This window comes from Rhinolophus sinicus, chromosome 17 (genome assembly GCF_057876585.1).
Source record: "Rhinolophus sinicus isolate RSI-liver-muscle chromosome 17, RSI-T2T, whole genome shotgun sequence".
Taxonomy (NCBI): Eukaryota; Metazoa; Chordata; class Mammalia; order Chiroptera; family Rhinolophidae; genus Rhinolophus; species Rhinolophus sinicus.
In genome coordinates, this window is record NC_142517.1 from 53753733 (window position 1) to 53768014 (window position 14282).

The following is a 14282-nucleotide window of genomic DNA, read 5'->3' on the forward strand; positions in this document are numbered from 1 at the left end:
AATATAAGACCTAGTCTTATTTTAATATAAGACTGGCTATAATATAATATAATATAATATAATATAATATAATATAATATAATACCGGGTCTTATTTTAATATAAGACTGGGTCTAATATAATATAATACCCAGTCTTATATTAATTTTTGCTCCAAAAGACACATTAGAGCTGATGGTCAGGCTAGGTCTTATTTTGGGGAAACACGGTAGATAAAATATCCTGCGGGATCTAAGAATATAATTCAAAACACCCTATTACTGCAAAATTTCTTTCAAATCCACTTTTTTTCTTGAAAGTTAATGTAGATTTTGCATTTTATTCCACAATATATCTATTTTTCTTTTACTACCAATTAATGTTGTTTTTGCTCTGAATTTTCTTTTCTTTTCTTTTCCTTTTTTTTTTTTTTTACTATCTTTTCTTCCAAGGTTCCTTTTTAGCTTCTTTAATTTCCCAACTGTATCATAGACTTTGTTTTTTTGTGTGTTTTTTTGTTTGTTTGATTTTTACATAGTTCCCTGCTATTTAATAAATGCATTGGTTTTCTAGGGCTGCCATAACAAAATACCACAGACTGGGTGGCTTAAACAACAAAATTTTGTTTTCTCACAATTCTGGAGGCTAGAATTCCAAGATCAAGGTGTTGGCAGGGTTGGTTTAATTAATCTCTTCTTGGTTTATAGATGGTCGTATTCTCTCCATATCTTCACATGGTCTCCCCTCTATGTCTCCTGTGTCCTAACCTCCTCTTTTTATAAGAACATCAGTAGTATTGGATTAGGGCCTACCCATATGACCTTATTTTTCCTTAATTACCTCCTTTAAGGCCTATCTCCAAATACTGTTACATTCTGAGGTGCTGGCGGTTAGGTCTTTAACGTATGAATTTGGAGAGGAGACAGTTCAGTCCATAACAATAGGGCTGGATAATATAGCAATGCAACAGTTTAGAATAACATAACATAATGATAGGTAATCCCAGACCTTCAGCATGCCCCGTGTCACCTACGGATGTTAACTGTTCTGATGGAGAAGGATGGCTATGCTTTAATAAATTTAAACTGTGTAATGCTTAAGTGAAGAAGGACCTCTTCTCTATCACAGAAATGCATTTTGATCACTGTGGCCTTGGAAGTCTCTTGTAACCTCTGAATGTCCTTCTGAAGCTTTCACATGACTCTTTAATTTTATTAAATTGGACTGGTGTGTGGGTTTCGAAGGAAGCTGAAATGTCTATGTGTCCTTTATTTATGTTCTAATACTGCTTTGTAGGAGAAGTTAGAAAAAAATTACAGTGGAAAGAGCAGTGGATGAGAAGACAGAAACCCTAGGCTATCATCCCGGCTCTGTTACTACTTAGCTGGTGACAGTTGTCAAGTCAGTCCATGTCTGAGAGCTTTCATGTCTATATCTGCACAATGAGAAAGCCAGCTTAAATGCTCTTTAAGCTCTTTTTCATCTGTGACAATTATTAATCCATTAATATTTCTACATGGACATCAGCAGTATCTGGGAAGGGGTCATCAGTAGCTTTGTGAATGACCTTGGTCTCTACTATGCATTCTAGTCCTTCAGCATCTCTATTTCCTTTTCTTCTGCAACCCACTAACTACTTTTCTAACCTTCTTTGACATTACAAGAGCAGGGTTGCATGGCTGTTAAGGCCTAAGTATACCTGTAATGTTATTTATCAATTTCCAGATGGCTGCTTCAATTTACCTGTCTGTCCATCTATGTCTCTAAAGAAAATATAGAATTGAACTTGTCTGATGGGGGCACCAGAAGCTTCTCAAGATCCTGAGGTGATTCCTAAACTGACAATGACCTTAAACTGAACCACGAGAAATCATAAGCCTGATATCTTTAAGTCCATCTAGTTGAAAATCATCTTCCATGATTTGACAGCTTGTATTTTTGCTTCAATACTCCTATCAATTAAGATAACATACAGATTTGACGTTTAGAATTGGAAAAGTCAGCCCAACCACTGTATATCACCTTTTTTGAAAAAATCAGATCATGTATCTTATTAAGTTGAAATTTACCTTCTTTAACTTTCATCTTTTGTTATTTGTTGGTAGAGATCATATCTGCCTCTATCCCTTCCACCTTATTGCCATTGTCATAAGTCATTTTTAAAGCCTATCTTCCCATCTTGGGGAGGGGGATGCATTCCCCCACACCTTCCATTGTATTTAGACTTAATTCATGAGTCATTGAGTATCTATGTGGTTTGGTCCCTTAAATAAAATTATAAAAAAGGTGAACCCATTTATCCATCACCCTAAAAAATCAATTGTTTTTATTTATGTTTCCTTTATTGTTTTCCTGTATGTATAAACAAGTTTCAAATATTTATTCAGCACCTACTGAGAGTTTAGACACTATACTAGATGCAAGGAATAAAAGAAAACACACATAGTAATGCCTTAGTTTGAACTGTGATAAATTTAATCAAGGAAATGTCCAAGATGCTCAGAGAATGAGAGCCCTAATTTAGATAGGGGATACATACAGGATGGCATGGAAGACTGCCTTGTGCAAGGTGTGATAATGGAAGAAGAGCCCTCTAGGCAGATGTAATGACCTCTACGAACATTAAAAACATAAATACAATTCTCCAGCCATCCTAACAAGTTTTATGTGTTTATTAGTGTGTTTTTTTCTTTCATGCCCAATTGTTTTTATAGATGCATACAACAACATTGAACAGCTGTACCATAATTTTATTCACAGACTTCTTTTTCTTTTTTTTCCCATTGATTCCAATGTTTTCCTTGCTGATGTAGCCCTGGATGAGCATTTTGATCATATGCTCTCTCTATTCCCAATTTTCCATAATTCTATTGGGTGAAAAAATTTCCAGACATAAGATCACTAGGGCAAAACCTCAGGCTTCTTTAAAAAATGGTTTTAGAAACATACTTATTTTACAAAGGTTGTTTATACCATTATCAACTGTGAGTTAATATACTATTTTCACCTTTCCCTTACCAATTCTGAGTATTATTGAGAATGTTTTAAGGGTAAGGTTTCATACACACACACACACACACACACACACACACACACACAGTACCAAAAAAATGTATACACATTTTAAGAAAGGAAAAAAATGTATTAAAATTGTAATAATATTCAATATACACCGATAACAAAAGATGAATACAAGTCATGTGTATATATTGTTTTGGTACCCCCAGTGTATGTATGTGTACACACACACACACACACATGTATGTATATATGTATATGTATACACACACACACAAACACATGCACGTGTTTAAGAGCATTTCTAAAAATATAAATATTTTCATATATCAACAGAAGTTAATTGCATCTGTTTTTATTCTGTGATGTCATTTGGCATAGGAAATACCTCTATAATACATTTAATTCTTACATAGACCTATACATATAAATAAAGTCTCAACACATAGCATTACTTCACTTAGCTCATTTTAATGTGTTTATGGCATTAAAACAAATGCAAATGAGACTGCCCATTCATTGCTTATTTCTTTTTTTCAGGAACACCACATATTGCAGCAAAGTTGCATTTCCTCTGGAAGTTGTTCAAAAAGATAGCTGCTTCAATTCTCCCATGAAACTGCCAGTGCATAGACTATATCTCGAATATGGTGTTCAGAAGATCACTTGTCCAAATGTAGATGGATTTTTTCCTCCCAGTGTCAAACCAACCATCACTTGGTATATGGTAAGCAAACTAGAGGGTGTTTTACCCTCCTTAACATGGCAATTTTATTTGTTGAATTAATGTAGAACCTGAGATTTTTCTCATCATATTTTTTAATGTCTTTAGTGATTTTATACAAATCTTTTACTTTTTCCTCACCTTGTAACATTTTAAAGGAAGTGGTAGAGAACTCTTTGCTTCAGCCTACCATGTCTTAAATTACATTCACTGGACTACTAGAACTACCTTATTTCTGTTAACTTCCTATGAAATACAGTTTCGGAAATTTTGCCCACTTCTACTCATTGTTCAGTGAAATCAGAAGCTGCTAATTCATCTGGTGAATTTTAACTCCTTGACTACTCAGTACTATATTTTATTACTTATATGTGTTTTCATGTTTACCCTCATTTGTGGTCATAATCCATCTGTAGTATCTTCTACATCTGAGGGATTTGGGAAGTGTTCAATCAAAAAAAAAGTATTGGAATGTGGCACATGTGGCAGCAGCATAGTTTTTTTGTTCGTTTTGTTTTGTTTTTAACCTCTTCAAATATTCACATAAGCCAAAGCCAAAAACTACACAACATTTAAAATAAAAGTCAGTTGCAAGTTATCCACAAGAATCACTTTCAATTAAACAATTAAGACAAACCATAAACACAATCCATATAAAATCAGTGTCAATAGGGAAGGGAGTACGTAGATAGAAGTAGTGTGGTATCTGGCAGACTTGAAAACAGAACCCAAAAATAGCCAATGGGTACTCACTGGAAATTATGGAGGGCCAATTTGAAAATAGCAGCTGAATTCGGGAAGGGTTTTGCTTTCTAATAGAGGATGAGTGCAAGAAATTTTTTTAATTAAATTTATTGGGGTGACATTGATTAATAAAATTATATAGGTTTCAAATGTACAATTCTAAAAACGTCATCTGTATATTGAATTGTATGTTCACCATCCAAAGTCAAAAATCCTTCTGTTACTACACGTTTGATCCCCTTTCCCCTCTTCTGCCTCTTCCCCTCCCTCTTTACTCACTGATAACCAGTAAACTGTTGTCTATTTCTATGAGTTTTTGTGTGTTTGTTTGTCTTGTTCATTTGTTGCTTTCAATTTTATATCCCACATATGAGTGAAATAAAAATGGGCAGAGGACCTGAACAGACACTTCTCCCTAGAACACATACAAATAGCCAAGAGATATATGAAAAGATACTCAACTTCACTAGCTATTAGGGAAATGCAAATCAAGGCCATTAGAATGGCTATTATCAACAAGACAAATAATAACAAGTTCGGAGATGTTGTGGAGAAAAAGGAACCCTTATACATTGCTGGTGGGAATGTAAATTAGTATACCCACAGTGGAAAATGGTATGGAATTTTGTCAAAAAGATTAAGATTAGAATTGCAATACGACCCAACAATGCCTCTTCTGGGTATCTACCCCAAAAATCTGAAAACATTTATCTGTAAAGATATATGTACCCTGTGTTCATTGCAGCTTTATTTACGGTGGCCAAGACATGGGAACAACTCAAGTGTCCTTTGCTAGATGATTGGATAAAAAAGATGTGGTGCATATATACAATGGAATATTACTCGTCCATAAGAAAAGATAAAATACTGCCATTTGCGACAACATGGATGAATCTTAAGAAATTCTGAAGGGGTTGGAATAATTCTAATGCCTCAGAACTCTGAAAAATAACCACCCACACTGAGGAGAAATGTCTGGGAGTGGAATCGAAAGTAAACAAGATCAGGACAATGTAGAGGAAAGGAAGAGAAGGACCAGAAGAGCAGAACAGAGAAGGATAGGAAGAGAATTAGGAAATCTCAAGACCATAGTTTTGGAGAGGAATCTTTGTGAAATTAGAAAATCTTGCCAGATTGTAAAGCTCAGAAAAAAAGAAAAAAGTTTCATATAAAAATAGGCAGCAAAAATAATCAAGATAAAATCCCATTCAAAATTATAAGAAAAAGGAGAATAAGAAGCAGAATAACATTCTGTAAGGAAAAAAAAAATGATGCTAGGAGGGCATATTGTCCATCTCAAAAATGAGCTATCCAACATTAAGAAATGACACAAGATGAGACAGAATAATATAAATAAATAAGAATTAGAAAAGTCCAGAAATTTATAAAACTCAGTAAAAACTTAGAAAGAGGAAAGTAAGTCATTTTAGAAATGAAGCTAAACTAAGAGGAACAGAACAGCTAATGAATACAATAAATAATTCCTTAAGGTTAATAGAAAATGGGAGGGTGAAAAAAGTTAAATCAAGAATAAATGATGAATAAAAATAAGAAGAGTAGAATGGAGATGCCAAAATCATAAAAAGTAGACTTTGAGAGAATGAGTATTTTTAGAGATAAAGAGGACTTTTCAGAATAGTAAACTTGTTAATTTATCAGGAATGTTTAAAAATAGTAAAAGTATATGTGCCTAATCACATCACAGTGTTTCAAAATGCATGAAGCAAAAGTTGACAGAATTAAATGAAGAAATAGACAATTTCATAACCATAGTTGAAAATTTTAGCTTCTTTCTCTGTTTATGTCATTAATGAAATGACTTAGGAGCCAACTTTAAGAGTTTTTGTTTTGCTAAAAACGGAACAATCTGAATTTCAGTAAGGTGATTAGTTGCGATGGGTCAAATCTCATTAATTAAATTTAAGCCCATATGTTCATAATGCTATTTCAAAATGTTTAATCGGTCACATTTAATTGATAACAGGAAATGAGTTTGTTATCTTAAGTATTTATTCTGCATTTCTTATCAGAAATGTACACTGAATTATGAAATAGTGTAAAGAAGTGTATTTTTATAAAAGTATATACTCACTTTGCAACCCCTAAAGACTTAATAAATCTAAACATTAAGCATCAATGACAGCAAACATCATAAGAGTATCAGCCAGATATATTCCTTCTGATAAGAGAACACTGTATTACTTATAATTGTGTCAAGTCAAATAAACCTGAGTTTGATTGACCTTTGGATCCTGCTGCTATTTTGCAGGAAATATAGAGAACAGAGGAATGTATTGATTTGCACCATGAGTTTGCAATAAGCAAAATCCAGACTGTGGAAAACTCTATATACCAAATGCTGCCTTGGGTTATTCAACAGATAAATTGTAAGAAAAATAAAGACATGGCGTAGAAATGTATAGATTAAAAGAAACATAAAAAATAAATTTAAAAATGGATGTGACTATAGGGTCTAAGGCTGCACATATAGGTGATAAAATTTAAATGAAAACAAAGAAGTGATTTTACTATGAAAGTATAGATAGTGGTGGTAGCATGTTAGGGGGTAGTAGAAGAGCTGGGATTAACACAGGGCATGTGGATGGCTTTCAAAGGTGAGTGGCAACATTCTATTCCCAACCTAAGTGGTGGTTACAAAAGTGTTTGCTATATAACTCATTAACTCATGCATATGCCTTGAGCGTTTGCATTCTACATGTTATGTTTTGTAATGAAATGATTAAGAAAAAGGGAAAGAGGGAAGGAAGGAGAGGGAAGAAAGAAAATGAGAGAGAGAGAGAGAGAGAGAGAGAGAGAGAGAGAGAGAGAGAGAGAGAGAGATTTAAGATATGTAACAACCAATTGCAAAATACGTACCTTAGTTGGATCATGTTTTTTTTCAAACAAACTGTAAAACAAGTTATGAGAAAATCAGGGAACTCTGAACACAGAATATTAATGATATCAATGAATTATTATTACTTTTTAAATTGTGATAATGGCACTGTAGTTATGCTTGCAGAAGGGGTCTTGTCCTTTAAAGATACACAAAAATATTTACAAATGAAAGTATATATTATCTGTGATTTTCTTCAAAATAACCTTGAGGTGTAGTGAGTGGGTACAGATGAAATGTCACATAGCCTGAATTGGTGCTTTTGAGGCCAGGCATGGGTGCAAGGGATCCTTGTATATTCTATGACTGTAATTTTCCATGGTAAAATGCATAAAAAGTGATCTAAAGAATAATATTAACAATTTTATAGGAGAAAGTGTAATACATCTTCTAGTTTTAAAAAAGTGTTCATCTATTTATCAAAGTCTCTTGTGTCTAGTTCTATTCACTTTTTCTATAATTTGAATACTCAATAGTCTGAAAAAATTAACTTTATTTTCTTACATATTCTATCATTCTCTCCTCTCCTCTTTATTTCATGTATTCCCTCTCCCTGGAATGCCCCCTCCTTTTCCTTTAGACAGATCAAATTCTGCCTTATGAAATGTTCCCTGTTCTTCCCAGCTGAAAAAAATGTTTCCCTCTTATAATCCCATAGCTATTTATGTATTCCTGTTTCCATGTCACTTGTCACTTCCTTTATTGTTTCATTGTCATTCATTCATGTCTACGTTCAACACATATTTGTTGAAAACCAGCTGTATTCCATACCAGGGGCTTGTGGGAATACAGTAATGAATGAGATATATGTGTATGTCCCACCCTACGTAGTGCCAAAGGATTTCACAATTTAATTGACAGGTTTATAAATAAGAGTAATTCCTATTCTCATCAAAAAGCAGAATTCTAAGTTCCACACCAAGTTCCAAAGAGAATTTACTGTTGATTTTAATAGGAGGGAGAAATTTACATATATGTACTCTATGAGATTGACTATTCCTTGATAGTAAAGTTGTCATACCCATCTCTGTATTTCCAATGATTCCTAGATTTCTGGTTTTTCTGGTTGGATGATGTTGGTGCTATTAACAAAGGTATGAAATAGCACAGGAGGATCAGTTTTAGGAAGCAAGTGAAATATTTAGAAAATGTCACATTGAGTGAGAGATGTCTGTGAAACATGTAGGTGGCAGTGACCAGTTAAGTAGTGGCTATGTGTATATGGGTCTGGAGCTCAGAAGAAAAATCAAAGTGGAGACAGAGAATTGGATGCATCTGTATGATAGTTGGAGCCCTTAAGAAGACAAAATAAAGTGAGAAGAGAAAAGGGCTAAGGTTAAAATCTGGAGAGAATGTTTATGGGGTGAATGAAAGCAGAAAGCCTGGAAAGAATACCGAGAAAAAAAGTCATACTGGTCAAACCATCTTCAGTATGCAAGTTGTCTAAATACAAACTGGTAACCAGCCAGCCCTTCTATTCTATGATTATAAAAGGTCACTATTGATATGTGATATACTGCTTTTATGTCTTTATGACAACTTTTATCCTGAGTCCTGCCATCTTGGGACAAAGCCAGTGTTCTTGGTAACTGCATTCTCCTGCGGTATCACCATGTAACAATGCTAACATTGCTTTCTATTTTCTACCCTCTGCAGCGACTCCTTGTGTCCACCTAGATGTCCTGGAGTTAAAAGACATTAGTCAGTTTCAGTAATTTTCTTCCTGTTAGTAGAAAAATGAAAACTGATTAAATGAAATGAGGAAACTAACAATTTTTGCATTTAACTAGTAAAATACACTGTGCTAGGTACTTTATATGTAATACTCATCAGAATCCTTCAAGGTAGATATCGTCCTTTTACAGATTAGGAAGCGGAAACTCAGAGAGGTAAACAATAAAGCTAAAGTTTATTAAGCACAGGAATTCTTCCAAAGGCTTTAATTATTTCACTTAATTATCTCAACATGAAGTAGTTTATCTTGTTTTCTTTACTTTGTAGTTAAGAAAACCAAAGGATAGAGTGGTTGAGAGATTTGCCCAAGGCCACAGAGAGAGGAGCCAAGATTTAGCCCTATGCAATCTGTATCCATTATTGTATATTGTTTACTCAAAAACAACCTGGCTTGTCAGGGGAGAATGTGGGATTTCAAGCCAGTTCTGTTTGGTCGAAAACCTGTACTGTCCAGAAATTAGAGAGGGTGGCAGAAATCAGAGAGGGTGGTCCAATGTTTACTTTTAGACCTTAGGGTGCTTTGAAGGGTAGGGTAGTCTTTGAACACGCATTGAGTGTAGGCTAATTGTGGGACATAAGGAAACCTGTGGAGAGAGGGCCCTCAGAAACCAGAAGCAGCTCAGAAAAACTGATTGGAGGGAGCAGAAAATGAAAATTTTGTATTTCAGAATTCCAGGGGAAATGGGACAGGATTGAATTTTCCTCTTTGGCATGTCTTTTGTTCTTTCCTCCTCTCTTCTGCATGGCAGGGTTTTCCTTATTCAGAGCCCAGAATTCATAGTGCTCTAATTCAACAATCCTGTGAGTTAAATTGATGTTCAGTAAATGTTTGTTGAATGAGCCAGGTTTTGTAACTAGCCTGGAAAGCAGACCATGGTTTGTAAGTGATTTACTGAATTTCAAATAGCCAGCTTATAAAAGAACTTCTGGAACACGACATGTGTATAAATTGGAGATTGTCTGTTTATTCACATAGGCACTATATGAATAAATAGCAGTATAAACACAGGTAAATGAGATCTTGTTGTTTTTATAATTATTGTTAGATTTACTCAGAGACCTGAGCGTTAAAATATGACAAGCCATCCTAACATTCATATTACTGGATTATTTCTCTTCCTCATTATAAAAACAAAGGGAAATTTCCCTTTTTTACTGAGAATCACAGGAGCTACTTTATTGGCTACTTTAGTTATTACATTCATAGCAGTTGTTTAGGAGAATTGGTATCTGGCAGAGATCAGTTTGCAAAATACTGGTCGTCCTTGTAGTGTAGTCATTAAAATTGTTATATTACCTCCACCTCTAATTTTCAGTGTGAACTTAATCAGGATTGGTCAGATACTATTTATACATCTCTCTCAGAAAATAGGAAAATCTTTGCTTTTTCTAACAAAGTGCCACCAGGAAAGCACATTTCTGAAAAAGTGCCAAGTCTGGCCTTCTTACTATTGGCATAGCGCATATTGTTGAGAAGTTGAAAGTCTATGTAATAGACATTATTTTTAAAGTGCTTGTCTCAGTTTGATCTGACTATTTAGTTTGGTTGGTTCTTTATATCTTTTCTTTCCCTCCAGTTTCCTTATATAGAGATTTTTAATCTTTTGTGTGAAGGAAATATATATCAGTTTTCTTTCCAAACTATGCATGTTTAATTCCATGTGTACACAGCATTTTACATATAGTTTCAGGGCTTCTGAGGACCAAAGATTCAACCTCTAAACTTAAACCCAGTTCAAATACCTGTGAAGCCTTGAGGTTGAATGAATCACCTCTCTCTATTTTGAGAGCACTTAATTTATATCTCATATTTGTTACTATAATTATTGTATTTCTCTCTTCTGTACTAGATGGTGACCTCTCTTTTTCTTTCCCTTGAATACCAAGCACACAGCACAAAACTGAGCCAATATACTTTGTATTTAGAAATTGATTAAATAATTGAATGAGATAGATTGGACTGGAAAATTCCATGGGAATAAAGACCCTTTTTGTTTTTACTGGCTGCTCCATGCCCAGCTCTTAACACAGTGCCTGCCACATAGGAGGGATTTTGTAAATGCCTGTTGCTTAAACATTGGGTGACTTTAGTCTTGTTCACTGACAGTGAGTGATGTATAAAATTCTTATGAGACTTTGTCAACAAGTATGATGTTTTTTATGCCAACTTAATCTTTGGTGCAAAAATGAAAATAGATATCCCTAACTGTTCTAACCTTATATCTCAGTTAAACTCTTCATATCCTTACTCCCACTTTCCCCACCCTTCCTACAACTCACCCTTCCCACATCTTATATTTTATATAGTTATTTTCTTATTATCATACTACATGAGCTTTCAACTCCATTCTTGTGCCTTTGCTTCTCTCATTCATATTTTTTATTATGCAACACAAATGTGTTGAGCGTTTACCATATGCCACGTAAACATAAAAAGAGATTATTATAATAAAGTCAGTTAAGTACTAATGAGGAGGCGAAAACACTATGACAGTTCAGGGGAGTTTTTCACAATACTTTCCCATGCCTGGCGTGTCGCTGCCTCATGTGTCCCCTCCTAGTTAATATCTGTTAATATTCTACTTATCCTTTAAGATCCAGCTCAAATCTTCCTTCCCCGTGAAGTTTTTCTAAAGACTTTATGTTTGATCTTCTTCCCCCCACCTCGATATGCTGTTTATAGTATTTGTTGCCATCCTCACTAGACTGTGCATACCTGTACGTTAGGAACTGTGTGCTTTCCATTTTTTCATGCCCTCACATAGTTCTTGAATAGTGTATTGAATGGGAATATTTGCCCTTAGTCATGACATCCGCCCGCCCACATGATGTATTTCCTCTCAAGGATCTCAGTCATTTTGTTCTTAACCTATATATTATGGAAGGTTGCCATGGCTACCATTATGTGGTTGAAAAGTTGCCCTCCTGTTTAACTTCTCTCTTTTGAATTCAGAATAAGGAACTGATGGATCAACTAAATGGATGATTTGTCTTCTAGTCATACAAGTGTTTGCTTCATAGTGGAAATCCACTTACTGTTATTTCTTGTGTTTGGAAACATGTTTGATTTTGTTTTTGTTTTTTTAATTCTGTGGGTATCTAGATTTTTATTTATATATATTTTTTTTTTTTCTGGATTCCAAATAAATGATTTTGAAATCATCTGAAAATTTGCAGACTTTGTTTTCAGGAATAGTTTATTATGTTTAAAATATCCTGTGTGACTCAGGTACATGTATTGAAGAGTCTAGAGATACATAGACTCATTACACACTACGGGCCAAAGTTAGTGATTATTTATAATTCAGTGACGCCCGAAAGCCACCTCCACCACACACAGGCATACTTAAAATGTAAAACAGTTTCTTCATTTCCTTTTCTTGCATGCTATAGGTCTGGTAGCTTTGAAATATATATTATTTTTCTTTTCTTTTTATTTCTTTTGCTTAAAACTATATAAGTGAACAATTTTGAATGGTCAGCCTTCTCTTAATAGCAGATTAAACACCACTCTTGACCTTTGCTTTTGTGAACTATTCCTCAATTTGAAATATTTTTCTAAATAAAGGAGCTCCAAGACAAACCTGTACCTGGCCTACATCTTTATCCAACCTTATGGAAAGAAGAGACAATCCGCAGAGAAAGCAGACTCATGGCACTGACGTGCATGCCCAATGAATAATAGCCTTAAGCATATCCAGACCAAATTTCAAATTCATCCTCATGGGTTTGGAATAAGATGAAGAGAAAGTAGGGGGCTAGCAAGAGGTTGGCACACACCTGTTTTGTACCATTTTCCTTGTTATTGATATGTGTCTGATTCTATTTCTATTAATGATATGTCCATGAGGACAGACACATTGTTTTATTCTATGCTGTATTCTCAGAACCTCAAGCAGTGCCTGCAATATGGTTTATTGATTAACACTCAAGGATGAAAGAATGAATGAGTGAGTGAATGAATGAATGAAAATAGTTTGTGTCAGAAGCATTTTTCTTTTTATATTTGTAGTACCTATTATGAATCCTAAAGTGATGTGTTTAGTTTTCTTTTTTGCATAAATTATACTTGGCAAGTCAAAAAGAGTTTCTTTCAATTATTCTTAATCAGTACTGTTTACAAGTTCAGTACTAATAGCTAACTTCTTATCCTGAAAAGTATGAGAAGTTTACCACCAACTGCAGATGTCAGCCTCAGATAAGTGATAGATCCACAACACACGGTTAATACTGGAGCTGGTCCAGGTGTGACATTCATGCAGGACCACAGTATTGAGTAAGGAGATAATGCCAGGTGGGATTAAAAACAAGGGCCTCAAAACAGATAGATGTAGGTTCAGATTCCTGCTGACACTCATCGCCTAGCTCTTTGACAATGGCAATTCCTTAACCTTTCCAGGCCTTTGTATCCTCATCTATAAAGTGGGCATAACAGCATTCCAATCAGCCTCAACTAACTGCCGAGGGGAAGTGTTCGTTCTTGGTTAAGAAGCTAATAGAAGACCTTTATTCAGCTGTATAGAAAACTGAGTTTTAACTCTGCAGTGTTATCTCGAATATCTCTTTATCTTTAAGAACAGCTACACTAACAAATGAAAGATGAAAATAACTTTGAACTGTTTAAATGGAAGGTGTCACAAAAATCAAACAGAATTCTATAGATAGTCTAAACTCAATTTAAACAGAATCTGACATAAATTCATTGTAAGAGTATAAGACTTTGTGGTCTTACATTTTGTGATAACCTAAGAGTATTGAAATCTTTTGCTTATTTGACAAGTGCCTAAAAGCACTTTTATCAAAACAGGATAAATTGCATTTAGAAGATGGCTTAACTGAGCGGCTATCATCTTCCTTGTGATGATCATCTCCATGAATCAAATGTTTAGTGTTATTCTTAAAACACGCATTTCCTGTTACAAAGAATTACAAAATGTGCCACTTAGTGGAACTGTCATATTTCAAAACATGCTCCAGGAATTGAAGTAAGAAAACTTTAAGTATGTAAGAATTAAGGTTACATATGACAATACAAGCAAGTAATAGACTCCCAGAATTTTAAAGCTCTAAAGGAGCTTAGAGATACCTAATATTTTTGACATAGATGAATTATTGATTTTTAAAAGAAAAACAAACACAAAATTTTCCCCAAAGAACATGTTCAATGTATGTTTTGGACACAGATGA

The 14282-nt window shown here is 34.4% G+C and overlaps 1 protein-coding gene across 10 annotated transcripts in view; it reads left to right on the plus strand.

Moving 5' to 3' along the window:
* The window catches only part of IL1RAP (interleukin 1 receptor accessory protein), a 128119-nt gene that overhangs the window by 82667 nt on the left and 31170 nt on the right, over window positions 1-14282 (plus strand). For all 10 annotated transcript variants that reach the window (XR_016019817.1, XR_016019818.1, XM_074329429.2 and 7 more), the window contains one exon: window positions 3538-3724. Coding sequence is in view for 8 of the 10 variants with exons in the window: in XM_074329429.2 (XP_074185530.2) it covers window positions 3538-3724 (187 nt within the window). In the remaining 2 variants the exon portion in view is untranslated. The remainder of the gene's footprint in view (window positions 1-3537; window positions 3725-14282) is intronic.